The 13,876-nt window shown below is 35.3% G+C and overlaps 2 protein-coding genes across 4 annotated transcripts; one reads left to right on the top strand and one right to left on the bottom strand.

The window, feature by feature from the left end:
- The first annotated feature begins 2,169 nt into the window (after positions 1–2,169).
- Positions 2,170–5,668, top strand: LOC103415497 (uncharacterized). 3 transcript variants are annotated; one of them, XR_011576643.1, is made up of 8 exons: positions 2,170–2,362; positions 2,487–2,600; positions 2,693–2,863; positions 2,952–3,031; positions 3,383–3,530; positions 3,729–3,809; positions 4,810–4,967; positions 5,262–5,668. XR_011576643.1 is itself a non-coding variant. In XM_029095124.2 (8 exons), exons 1-8 carry the CDS (start codon positions 2,336–2,338, stop codon positions 5,322–5,324), a joined length of 807 nt encoding a protein of 268 aa, XP_028950957.1. In that variant the 5' UTR covers positions 2,170–2,335; the 3' UTR covers positions 5,325–5,668. The 3 variants fall into 3 exon arrangements, 2 of the variants coding, with proteins under 2 accessions (XP_028950957.1, XP_070670715.1); XM_029095124.2 differs by having other exon boundaries at positions 4,845–4,967; XM_070814614.1 differs by having other exon boundaries at positions 2,255–2,396; positions 4,845–4,967.
- A 1,920-nt stretch (positions 5,669–7,588) lies between these two features.
- Positions 7,589–9,751, bottom strand: LOC103415496 (gibberellin 3-beta-dioxygenase 1-like). The gene is made up of 2 exons (XM_008353822.4): positions 8,990–9,751; positions 7,589–8,606 (listed from the first exon to the last, which is right to left on the bottom strand). Exons 1-2 carry the CDS (start codon positions 9,457–9,459, stop codon positions 8,039–8,041), a joined length of 1,038 nt encoding a protein of 345 aa, XP_008352044.2. The 5' UTR covers positions 9,460–9,751; the 3' UTR covers positions 7,589–8,038.
- Between the last annotated feature and the right edge of the window lie 4,125 nt (positions 9,752–13,876).

Below are 13,876 nucleotides of genomic sequence, written 5' to 3'. Positions count from 1 at the left end.
ATCTATTTATGATAATTAATTGACTAATCAACCTTAGTTTTAAATGATTTTTTTTTTTTGTAGAGATTATATTTGCAAAATAATTTATCGTATGAACGGTTCCAATTATAAGCATGAAGTTCTATAAATCGGCCATTAAGTAAATTAAGGAGGAACTCCTCAATCTTGAGAAGCCAAGTCTTTCTAATTTGGTTTTTAGGTTTCAGAACTTCTATGAAACAGCCAAATCGTTTTTTTTTTTGTAGAGTTTTCCCTCTCTCTCTCTCTCTCTCTCTCTCTGTTCCTCCCTCCCTCCCTTGAGTTCTTCAATTCAATATTGGAATTCGGGTTCAGTTTTCTTCTCTCTTGTTGTCTTCTTAATTTGGTTTGTTGTTTTTGTGGATTCGGTTGTTGCGAACTTCAGAGATCCAATACAACCTTTATACCGATCCCTACTTAATTAAAAAACAAAAGAAACTCAGTGAAAAGGTTGAGTGAAAAGGAGAGGCATATGGGACAAGAGATCAAGCATCTCCTCATACGGTAAATATTGTCCTACTTTGAATGCTTTAGCGAGAGGGAGGGAGGTCGGCAATCGAGCTGGTCGTTGACACCGACGCCGTGACAAGCCTGTGTTTTTTTTATTATGAATTTAGTTTCTTAAGTAAGAATCCAACTCTCGCGCGATCCTCTTTGTGAGAATTCCAAAAATCCGTGAATTATACTCATTCATCGTACATTATACGGTCAAAAATTATTTTAAATATTTTTATTTAAAATTAAATATAAACAGTTCCTGACAAAAATTGATCACATGATTTATAGATTCTCATGATCTTCACCAAAAGGATCTGGAGAGGAACTTGTTGGCTTAAGTAAGGGTAGAATTAACTAAAAAAACTATTTTTCTATACTCTTCCCTTTTCGACGCGATTATTGTACAGGAACATGGCTCGGTACAACAAATGTCATAATATAATTGGTTCGAAGTTTTTTTTTTTTTTTTAAATTCCAACCAATTGTATTATTGCACTTAATGTACTTGGTCGTATTTTAAAAGGCAATAGTTGATCCAATTCCTAGACTTAAGGTATTACGATTAGCTAACAAACGAGTTGTAGCCACTTTGTCATACGGTCCAGTGATATTTATCTTCACTTGCGAGTGAGAATTCTTAGATTCGATTCTCGCTAAAAGCGAATTTATACAACATTATTGCTAGCTCATTGTAAGACCAACCCAGTATAGATAGTATCGTTTAAAAAAAAAAGAAAAAAAAACAAATTAGTTGTGTGCAAGAGAGTTTAAAAAATTAAACTAGTTTGGTATCATCGCTACTTTTGGACATTTTGGAACGCATAAACATTGACGATGAGTATATAGGGTGCGTTTGGTACGCAGACGGAACGGAACGGGACGGGACGGGACGGAACGGGACGGGACGGGACGGGACGGGACGGGACGGGACGGAACGAAGGTGTAATTTTTGAAAAAGACATGGGGTATATTTGTCTTAAAATGGTAAAACATTGTGTTCCACAGACGTGGAACAAACCCGTTCCAGGGGGAGGTGGGACGCAAAAACATCCAAAATCTGTCCCGTGGAACAACCCGTTCCACTCATTTTTGGCGCACCAAACGTGGGACGGAACGCCTCGTCCCGTTCCGTCCCGTCCCGTCCCACGTACCAAACGCACCCATAAGCAACATTGGAAAACACATACAAATAGCAATGATTATAAACTACGAGTTAAAAACAAAACTGGAGGAATATTAAATCGACAATAGGTCGCATGTAAACTACAATGTATTAACTCTTTCATGGTATTACTCGACTTTGTATTCATATGTAAACCAATAATAAATTGTATATAAACTACAAAGATCGTATTGTATCATATCTTATCAATCGATACTTAAATCCTAACTTGCTAACGCAAATGACACATTACTACAATAAAAACTTTGATCTCCATCAATTTTCCTCCCAAACAATTAATGAATTAACTCACTAACTAACGTTTTCGCTATAATAAAAAAAATCGTAACTTCCTAACAGAATACCTCAAAATCTCTATGAAGCCCAACTTTTTTTAGCTCGCAAGGATAAGATCAGTCCAACCCAGAAGCCCAACTTTTAAGGCCTCATACGGCTCGTCGTTTGGGATACCAAAACAAAAACAGTGAAAAGTTCGTCAAGTCGCCTGGTGTCATCGCCGTCCCCAACTGTCAACTCCCTCCACCTCCCAATCCGCCATTGTTCGCAACGAAGCCCTGACGCACCAGAAGAAAACGCCTTCATTTCCCTGAGCTTCTGTAGTTTTGTAGCGAAACTAAAAAATTCGTAAGATCGACAATGGCAGAAAACAATCTCAACGAATTGGTCAGTAAAGTCTGCATTTTGCAGCAAAAAGATGGTTTCTTTTTTGTTTTTCAGTTTTTCTGGCAAATCAAAATTCGTTTTTACCAAAGTTGTGGTTTTTTATTATTATTTTTATTAATTACAGATTGAGAAGAAGTTTAAATTCACGAACGAATTGCAAAGTTTGAGAGAGAAGATCGAAAAGGAAGGCGTTGAAGCTGCGGTTGAAAAGTTGGTATCGCTTAAGCAGTCACTGAAGGTTCAGAGTTTTCCTCAAATCTCTGTTCACCCTCGAAGCTTCGTCGTTTTTCGGTGATGGGTTTTGATTGAAATTCGACATTATTATTGCAGGAGCAGGAAAGGCAAGAGCTTGAAATCCAGTTTCTGAGCAATTCCGGATTGGAAGCTGAAGTTTGTAGATTGGAGGACCAAATAGCAAATGGGGTTGATGGTGAGGATGTCCCTGATGAACTGAATTGTTTGTTGAGTGAAGCTCTGGTGAAAATCGATTTGGCGAAAATGGTCATTTTCTGTTGCTCACAAGTCACAACACTAAGATTGCTTGCTGCAAATTTTATTTTTGTAGTGATGAAAATAGTAATGTGTGTAGGAACTTGCAGCTAGATTAAGGGCACTGTTGGCAGTGCAGCGCCGGATTGATGAGGTTCCTTCGCAGTCCGAACTAGTCCAGTATGTCCTCATTATTTTCTCTGTTTATGAGATTTTTGGTTTCTATAGCATTTTGATTCTTGTTGGTTACTCAATCAATTTTGGTGAATTGGTAAAAGTATGAGACTTGGAATTCAGGGAATTTTATATATATTGTCTATGATTATTGTGTCTGCATTTAGGATAGAATAAGGCATGTTTGGAAGTGCATTTAGAATAGCTAAAAGCATTTTAGATGTCCAAAAGCACTTCTGACAATGTTGGGAAAGTGCTTCTTTTAGAAAGAATTTTAAGTACTTTCTCAGTACATTCTAGAGAAGCATATCCAAACAGGGCATAAAGAATAGCACTTACTCAACCTTGGGTCTGCAGGTATGAATGCCGGTTGTCAGAATTGAATGCTCAAATTCAGGGAAAACTTCAACAAACTCGGAAGTACTATGCCACTTATAATGCACTTTTGGAGATCAAGGAATTGATACTAAAGGAAACATCCTTGTTAAATTCAATAAGTTCACAGGCATGTGACTGCTGTGAATTTTTCCATCAGTACTTTATTTGCTCTGTTTTCTTGGTAGATGTATTTCCGTAACCTTATCATGGTTGTGGTTGTGATTTCTTCGGAATAATTTGATTTTAAGCAGGAGGTACTTTGAGTCCTGGCTGTTATTATATTTTCTCATTACCATCGCTTGTTTTGCTTGTAAACTTTGTATAGTTTCAAGAAGCATCCTCTACCACTGACGGTCGCATGAAACTTGTCAACTCCATGGAGGGGATCATAAAGGGCAGTCAACAGGTATTCTCCAAATATAATCAAATTGTATGCATATATTCTGTCGGGAATCAAAAGAGAAAACCCCCATTCTGCCTTGAAACAAATTTTGCAATCCTAGTAAAAGAAGAAATTTAGCTCCTTAACCTTGGAAAGTATGATTTTGTTGGTTCTAAAGAGCATTGTTTCTCTCTTTACATATTACAACTTTATTTATGCGTCCTCGGAGATCCATAGTTTCTGTATTCATTTTTCTAGCCTAGGAGGATGGTTCTCCTCAAAGAGAACCAAATAACAGGTGCTGGTGAATGGCACCTTCGATCTTTTATTTAAATGATGATTTTGTCCCCTTAACATTCCCGTAAATCATTTACTAGCATCCAGTCAGCTAGCCTTTTGATCAGTATGACCTTACACGGGCACGAGTTAATGGCCTTTTTACTCCTTGCTCGAGGAAAGGCCGGTTAAATTTCTAACTAACATTGAAGGTATACATAGCTTTGGAGAGGACTAAATTATGCCTTGCAGCCGCCTGGTGAACACAGCTACTGTGTGGCCAGTCCTCTTGGTTGATAATGAATCTTTAACAATGAAGCTCCTTGGTAGTATCATAGAGATTAGTATCAAAGTAAATTTTATACAACTTCGGCACTACAAATTTGTTAAGCGTCAAGACAAAAACATTACATAGGTATAAGTATGGCTATGTGATCACTATTGTCATCTATAGTTTAGGAAGGGATTGCAACCGAACAGATGTGCCCACCAAGTGAAGAGAGAAATGAGATAAAGCTTGAGCTATTAGCCTTTTATAGAGACTAATAAGAGAAAACTGATATAATTTACCAAGTTCTGTATCAAGTGTATTTCAGATTAAATGAATTTTGTATGCTCTTTAAGGAAACAATATTTGTGCTTTGTCAATTCTTAGAAGGATTCAACATTGCACAGACCGTGTATGTCATTTTCTTTAACCTGAACTCATGTTCAACTTCTGTGCATACTTTTCCTGCGGTGCTTCTAGTTGTTCTGAAGGTTGCTGCTAAATCCATCTTACAGAAACTTCTAAAGGTACAGCTTGGGCTTCAAGAAGAGCAGAAAGTTTGTGATTCTCTCAAGGAAAAGTATGTTGCAGCAAATGCAAAGCAAAGGCACTGTTATTCACTCTTAAAAGCTTTTCAGGTAAGCATTGTAATCATGACACCACAGTTAACGGTTAGTGTTTGCGGCACATAAGTTCATTGCTAGTTCAAGAGAATGCCGGGTATGCTAGTCTTGTAATGTTATATTGCAGTATCTAGAAAAATACAATTTCCGAGCATTGTCACCTTCATTGGCCACTACTACACAAATGTAAGAGCGTTGGTTAGCAGTTTGGCGGGAATTGGTGGTCATTTTCCTGGCTCTTGCCAAACTATATCTAATCAGTACTCCAAAGTCCCTCGAAATTACTGATATAGATCTTTAAACATACAGGAAGAATGTGCAAAGAATGAGGTACTCCGAAGACATTCTGTTTCGAACATCTCCGAAGAATGAAGTGTTCAACCATCCTCATGCCATTGCCTATCAGTCAAATGCTTTACCTGCTGAATTGATATGAGGAACTCGTTCACCGTATGACTTGTAAATTAAAAATCAATTTTTTTTGTTTGTAAACATTTTCCCCGTTGACGTACTCGGAAGAGGTTCCTTTTAGAACATCTCCGCAACATGTGAAGTTGAGGAGTTCAACCATCCTCAGTTGAGTCAGTTCCTCATGCCATCGACCATCAGTCGAATGCTTACTCAATGAATTTTGTGTGTAAAAATTCTCCCCAGTGAGTTTCGTATATGTTGTATATACTGATGAAGTTATCTATGTTATTTGTTATTTTGTTCAAGAGTTTTAGTTTATGAGATTTGAAATGATGATCTCCCCTAACAAAGTAGAGACTGAATCCCGCTAAAAATGGGGTGGCTATCTCCGTTATTTGTGAATAGTAAAACAATTAGTGAATAGTGATTACCAAGATATAAACAATGAATAGGAAAATCAGCTTGATGTAAAAAATGAACTTATCTTTTTCCATACCGACGAGGGTTTGATGGCTTACTCTTTGGAGGTGCTTCCGTTCAAAGTCAGGCTTGAAGTATGTTGATACGACATCAATGACAATGAAGCAACATTGACATTTTTGTTTCCATCCATCTTCATATACTTTGATTAGGGCACAGTCAGCAATTATATGATGACACATTGGCATTACTACTAGCTGTGTCAACTATATAAGTCCAATTTAACTAATTAATTGATTGCATCTTTGCTTGGATCCACTGTGCACTTCTAATATCATTTTTTTACAAATGATAAGACAATTTACACTAATATTTTTGAATTATGATGAAGATAATTCAAATTTAGGAGCATAAGAGATAACACAATATTCTAACTAATTTAGCTAAACTCATATCCGCCTTCAAATTTAAGTGCACATATTATCTATCATCATTGTAATCATCTTCCTTTACATATGTACGCTTCTTTTAATTAATTAACTTCTTCTTTTTTTTCGAGATTTGAACTTCGGATCTTTTCAATAAAATGAAAATTAAGTATTGACGGACAAAATATCATTGGTTAGCAAATACACATTTTAAATTTAGAAGACCAGTGAGTTAGATTATTGTTAAGAGCATATTCATTTATATATATATATATATATAAATGACAATTCTTAGATTTGAATTTGTGAATAACGAGTTTGATCGATTCCAATTTATTTTCTCATCGCTAGTGTAAAGTATCATATCAAAAAACAAAGAAAACGTAAAACATATAAATACTTGTCAATCATGTGGCATGTTTTGTAAGATTCCTTTCTGCATAATCTATGAGGCTTTTTCTTTGGACGCATTAATGTGATTTGATGTATAAAACAAGAACATTATATAAGAAAAGACTTTAAACAAAAACATAAAATAAAGACATAAATTATATCTATGCAATCGTTAACAAAAAGAATAATGCGTCATGAAATTTTTGGCTCCTCATGCGTGATAGACTCTAATGATAAGTTTTTCTAACACTGAGTGAGGGATTTCGAACACACCTCTCAAAATTAACACTAGAAAACTAAAGGCCATTCAAACTACAATTTTATTATTTTATAGTTGCTGGAAAGAGAAAAACTTGAATAAAACATATTGATTAGGCATCTCTTATATGCCATAAAAAATTTAGGTTGAACCAAAATACGTATACTTTTATAAGTTTATCTCTATATGACGTCGTTTAAATACCCCTCCGTAAAGTTTTACCCGACGACTTGTCCTTTGCTTTAACAATTCTTTTTTCTAAATTTAGCGTATTACAAGCAAGATAATGTGTAACATTTGAATAACCGTTAGGTTACTTGTCACTAAACTAATAAAATATAGTAATTACACTAGGTTTTTTAATTAAAATTTCGACCAAAAAGTTAGAGAATGAGTTAAACTTGGTATTATACCTTTGCATGAGAACATGGCTACTTTTTGCCTTTTCCAAGAGAGTTTGTAAGGTGGTCGCCTTCATTCCTCTTTACCTTCATTGCATGCGGTGCATCATAGGTATAAAATCTTCGGAAGTTGAGAGAAGAACATGTACAAATGATATCTTTAATTTTTTTGACATGTTTGTTTAGCATTCTTATCATGTAGCTAAATTGACTTATGCTTGATTCTGATACCCGAAATCATGTGTTTGATTCTCTCTATCTTTGATGCCGCTTGTTTGTTGGTTCAATAAAAAAAAAACACAATAATATGCTACCTTTTTAGACTAGTAAAATAATTAAACATTGCAATATAACCCTATATCCATTGTAAATATGGAATCCGGCTGACAATCAAGAATAGGTATCTCTGACCAATTGGATTCCTAAAAGAAATACAAAGGCTAATAATCTGTGGAGAAAATTTTCCTTGTGCCTGTAATACAAATGGTACACCACATGCTGTTATATAAGTGGTAGAATGTTATTACTTTTTTACACAAAAACCTCACCATAAGGACACGTGGTGTACCACCTCGTGTTCCGATCACATTGAAATATCTCTCCAATCTGTGTATGATAGAGAGCGAAGGAAAACTTCTAATAAATTAGCCTCCCTCAAATCAAAGTTGTTATGAAATGTAAACAAGATTAATCAGCAGCATGCATACTTGTATGGCTAATAGAGAAATGAAAGGCTGCGTACTAATTTGACCTAGAAACCCTAGATCCACATGACTAAATTTGAATCAAAGACAGTGCCTTTTCAAGATGCTTGCCCTTGAGGTCAACATACTCCTTTACTGTGAGTGAACGGTACTTGGGCATTTGTCCCGTAACCCTAGAGAGAACCGGGGAAACTGTAAAATCTCTTGGGGGAGCATAAAAGTAGGCCATGGAAAACCGTTGGATCTGCTGGTTCACCACCGCACGATGAAGAACATTTGTATACATGCCATTGGAGAGAATGTGGAGATAGTCACCAAGGTTAACTGTTAGGGCACCAGGTACTGGTTGCACCAGAACCCACCCGACTCCATCTTTGAAGACTTGGAGGCCGCTGGTTTTGGATTGTTGGACAATGGTGACAAGGGATGTGTCTGTGTGTGCTGCCATGCCCATGGCTCGGGTCGGATCGGGGCAGGGGGGGTAGGAGTTTAGTTGCAAAGCAGTACCTGGACTACTTAACCCACTGTCATTAAGCCAATTCAGTTCCTCAAAATTAATGTTCAAGGATTTGAAGAAAATGCGGATTATTTTCTCTGCTAAAGCCTTCATTTGGTTCTGGTAATCATCTATTGTGTCACTGCAAACACATAGAAAACTTAATGTAAGTTGTATTTTGATTAAATATAACACTTAAGGGATAATATGTCTTTCAATTTTCTAGAAAGTTAGATGAAACTTTAAAATTTTAGGGAGTAAATTCACTAAAATATATTTCAGAAAGTAAATTGACAATTGGGTAAAAGTTCGGAGGGTAAATGACAATTTATTTTTAAATAAATTATTGAACAAAGTAAATATCGTTTCTAAATATAAACATATATACCCTCTCAAAAACAAACTTTTACACAAAGTTGCTTCCAACATATCCCAAACAAAAAGCATGATATGCAAACTTCATAATTAAGATAAAATTAATTTTGTCATTTTGCCTACGTGCATGAAAATGCATGGAGGACTTACCAAAAGCCTTGATAGTCTTGGGGCCAAAGTTGCTTAGCATGATCGATTGGAGACCCCATGATGGTAAACCCTTCCTGCCACATATGTCTGTCAAAAAATGGCGATATATGAGGACGACCGTACCCAGTGGCCCCACCTGGAGATCTTAGGGCTTTCAGTTTTTGGTCAACAGGGAGACCAAACAATTTTTCAGCTTCAGACTCCACATCCTCCATAAACTTTGTAAGGCCATGGCCTATCACCTGAAAAATACCCCATGTCTCACATGCCTGGATCATGAGACTTGAAGCCTCCGAGTCCATGAGGTCGATGACAGGTACCGGTAACGGGTCGGCGGAGGGGACCCCGAACAAAGATTCGTGAGATTTATCATGCCATACATGAGATTCAGGCAATTTCTGGACTGAATTAAAGTCGATAGGGATGATATGATGGAGATGAGCTCTATAGGGATCTGCTATAGCACCCATTGGAAATTCTATAAGGAGAAACAACAAAGTTAGGATGAGAAAAGGTCAAGGTTTGGTGAGATCAATTTGTTGGTGTTTGTTGATTGGATTTATCAATTTGTTGGCACAGAGATTTATATATACATGAAGATAAGAGAGAAATATGTATGACTCATGACCTGACATGGAAGGGTATCTGATCTTTTATGGAAGATAATCTTATATATAGATTACCTTCTATAGATCTAAACATATACATGTATCATGTACATGCATGTTAATTAATATTATGAAATATGAAAAACCCATATGGAATGTGATATCCAATAGGGACAAATGACATTCTATATATAGATGATTGCTTAGGTTTTTAATTATAATGCTTTTAGTCGTCTGATATGAAATGTAATTTGTCTAGATCGCGTCCAATGTATGTTCAATGTATATATAGCATATGAATTCATGTGCACATACCACATAGATCGCATTTACATACATATGAATTCATGTGCACATACCACATTCTTGGTTTGGATGAAACTCAAAGATAATCTAATGAAAAATGTTGTTTGAAGTGACAATTGTTTTCTGTCAAATAATGAATTTATTTTATTCAGGGCTGTTTCTGAGATTTTGGGGGTTCTATGCGAAATTTATAAAAGGGTCATTCCTTAAGATAGTTTTAAAAAGGTAGGACAATGTATTGATGCTAGAAAACAATCACTTAAATCAAAGTAAAGTTTAGCACTCACTAATTGTAAGTTTAAAAATATCATTAATAATAAGTATAAAGAGCTACAAACATAACGTTCACTAAATAATCAAAAGTCTTCAAAAGCTCTAACTTTGAAGTTTCACTTGAATATGTAACATTATTGTATAATAAAATTGGAAAAAAAAAAACCATTTTAAGGTGTTATTCGCACTCAAAATATCTCATTATACTACAATTTTTTATACTTAAAGGAAAAAATTACGCTTATAAGGAGTGCACAATGAAATTTAAAGTGCTAACAAAAATAATTTTTAAATATAGAACATTATTACATATAAATATTAGATGACAAAAATTTTGGGGCCCCTTCAAATTTGGAGCCATGTGCGACTACACTTTTTGATCTCCCTCAACGTTCCCTCTGATTTTATTGAATACTAATCGTATATATCATTTATCACATCATATAATATATTAATATGGTACAAATATGTAGTCGGTCTAATGTAAGATCCCACATCGCCCAGGAGTGTGGATCATGTAAGTCTTATATGTATATTCTCATTTCTACCTAACACGAGGTCTTTTGGGCGTTCACTAGCTTCGGGTTCCATCGGAACTCCGAAGTTAAGCGAGTTCGCACGAGAGCAATCCCATGATGGGTGACCTACTAGGAAGTTCTCGTGTGAGTTTCCAGAAACAAAACAATGAAGGCGTGGTTGGGGCCCAAAGCGGACAATATCGTGCTACGGCGGAGTCGAGCCCAGGATGTGGTGGGGGCCCGGGCCAGGATGTGACATCTAACGTTACTCAATCACTTAGGATGAGGATGCTCTCTAAATCCTCTTTGTGAGGATCTCAGGGGTCCTCACATCCAATTCGTTCACCGTGCATCGTTCGGTCAATTTAAATAAAAAAATTTAAATGATTTATGGTCGCACTATATGATAAACGAATAAGATGCTTAGGATCTTTACAAAAATGATCTGGATGAGATTCAAATCCACTCAGTTATTTGCTTACATAATCCAAGTTTTTGTCGTATTAAGGGTTCAATGACACAAACTAATAATACTAGAATTAAAAATTGGAGTTGGAGGGGATTACGTCCAATGATGCACAGTGGTAAGGGCGGCTGTTGTTCACGAAGTATGTCCGTTGTGGTTTTGGAGGTATTGTGGGATAATATTTATAGTTGAATGGGGACAAAAGAAGGAACAACAATTCAACAAGGCGTAACATATTCAAAGATTATAAATTGAACAGTTTCGTTGTCCCATGATAAGGAGGACATTCTTTTTTGCTTTTGTGGACAAATGAAATTATGCCTTGTCCACAAGTGGGAAAAAAATAAATGAGTAAGGAGAGAGATTGGATTGAGGAACATGTTGTCATTGGGTATTCTATATCGGTGAGGGAAAGAAAGAAAGAAAGAAAGAAATAAGAGTTTAAATATGATTACCGTATTTTAATTAAAATTCAGCTATTTTATGATAAAATCAACACCGAACGAGTTAGCAATTGATAATTATCAAGTTGGGGACAAATGATTTTATATGTTTAAGTGCTGAACTAATCAATTTTATAAAATAAAAAAAAAAGAAATTAATTTGGTAATCAAAATTTAGTTTTGGATCATTATAGTTCATTGCCCTAAAAAATTCATTAGGCAGAGATAACGACCTTGCTCCAAACTTTAAAGAAATAGAAATTATTTTCATTTTCAAATTTCGAAATTTTGAAATTTCAAATAAGCCAAAAAAGTGTCTTTTTCATGCCACTGTTCTAAAGATTCTACAACATCTAAGACTCAGATCCTCTCCGGATCATTTCCATAAGGATCCTCCTGACCAATTGATATCAACCGTTGGTACAAATCCAACGGCCAAAGTATTTTCACCTGTTTCTCTCTCTCTTTTCCCCTCGACTCTTCCTCTTTCTCCTCCACTTAGAAGCACCCACCGCGGCCACACCTGCATCTTCTCAATCTTCTTCAGGCCCAGCTCACCCCAATTAAATTCCTTGTTAACTTTTGTATTTCTTATCTCTGAATCTTTAATTTTTGCAGTATGTTCAGTGATATTTTTGTAGGTCCTTTGAATTCGGACTTTATTCAATTTGCAGCAGGGGAGGTTGGGGGTTGCTGGGTTGTGTAAGATTTATACATCTATTGGAGATTAGCTTTAGAATTGGCTCAAATGACTATTTCTTTAAGGGCTAGTAGAAGGATCCAACACTCGTTGGAAGACCATAGTCAGGATCAAAAGAAAAATGGAAGTTTTACGGCGAAGTTTGGGATGTTGGTTCAAATCCAGTTCTTAACTTGGTGGCGGCGCGTCGGGTGTTTCGAATTGAGGGAGAAAGAGGAGTTGAGGGGAAGAGCGCAAGGATTAGTATCAACGGATGAGATTAATCGGTCAGGAGGATCCCACGGAAATGATCCGGAGAGGATCTGAGTCCGTGCTAAACTAACAAATGGGTGATATGGTGGGTCTATAATGGTATCTGATCAATTTGACAATCAAGATTTAGTTTCTGATCATTTTAATGATTTTTTTTTTTTTTTTTGTCTCAACGGAGGAGTCAAATCTTTGATCCTAAGCCTAACCTCTTTTTTCGTTTTTATTATTCTATCAAGAACTATTCTCTAGAACTAAAGGGAAATATGATTCTCTAATAATTTATGTTGTGCTTATAGATATTCAGTTGAGAATGTAATGTAGAGCTTATTGTTTAGTTTTGCATTAGAAAGATAACAAAATGGGAAGAGAAAAGTCATAATTGAATATATAACAAACGAAAAATATGAACATAAAATTTTAAACTTAACTAAAAGGAACATGCATGGCTTCAAATCTTTTTAATATTGAATATTTTATTTGAACTCATACAACCTCTTTCTACACTCATATTACTTTTAATTAAGATACAAATATTTCTTTAAACCCAAATTTATTACCTAAAATGTTCTTACAAACCCAATTCAATTGTAAATTTAGCCATACGCCCATTTATCTACAATGCAGTCGCCAAAATCTCTGCCTTCAATTTTGCATAACCTATCAATGTAGCATTGCCTCATGCCCAATATCTGCATCTACAGGCAAGGCAACCCCAAATTATTTCAAATATCAAACCCACAACAAAACTTCAAAAGGTCCTCCTTGAAAATTTCAAATTATTTCAACTTAATGTCATTTTGAGAGCTGGAAGATCTATGGTTCTATGGGTTTAAAATTTCTTTGAGTTTTTAGCTCTTTTAAAATAGAGATTTCTACTTTTTTTTTTTTAAATTTTACCATCAATTGCTTTAATGAATGTTTTTTTTTATCTTTTTCCTGAAGTTTCAAATTTCCAAATGGATTTTTGAAAACCCAACCCAGCAGATACCAATGATTGTAGAAAGATTTCCTGATTTGATCTTTTTCTTAAAGTTTTGTTTTTATTATAAGAGCTATTAGGGGTTTTGCTAGAATGAATGTAGGATAAACAAGAAGTGAGGTATGGTTTAATTATAGGGTGTGAGTTTATTCATAAATTTTAGTTTTTGTGTTAGCTTCATCTTGTACTTTATGATAATTATGCAATAGAATAAAAAAGACAATTCACATTTAAAGTTTAAATTGGGTGTAAAGAGAGGTTATTTAGCTTTAAATAAAATTTTCCTTTTAATATTTTGTGCCCTTTTCTGATTTTCCCAAAATACAAGCAGAGAATATTGAA

This window comes from Malus domestica, chromosome 15 (assembly GCF_042453785.1).
Source record: "Malus domestica chromosome 15, GDT2T_hap1".
Lineage (NCBI taxonomy): Eukaryota > Viridiplantae > Streptophyta > Magnoliopsida > Rosales > Rosaceae > Malus > Malus domestica.
Note: the sequence above shows the minus strand (reverse complement) of the source record. Positions and strands in the feature narration are given on the sequence as shown.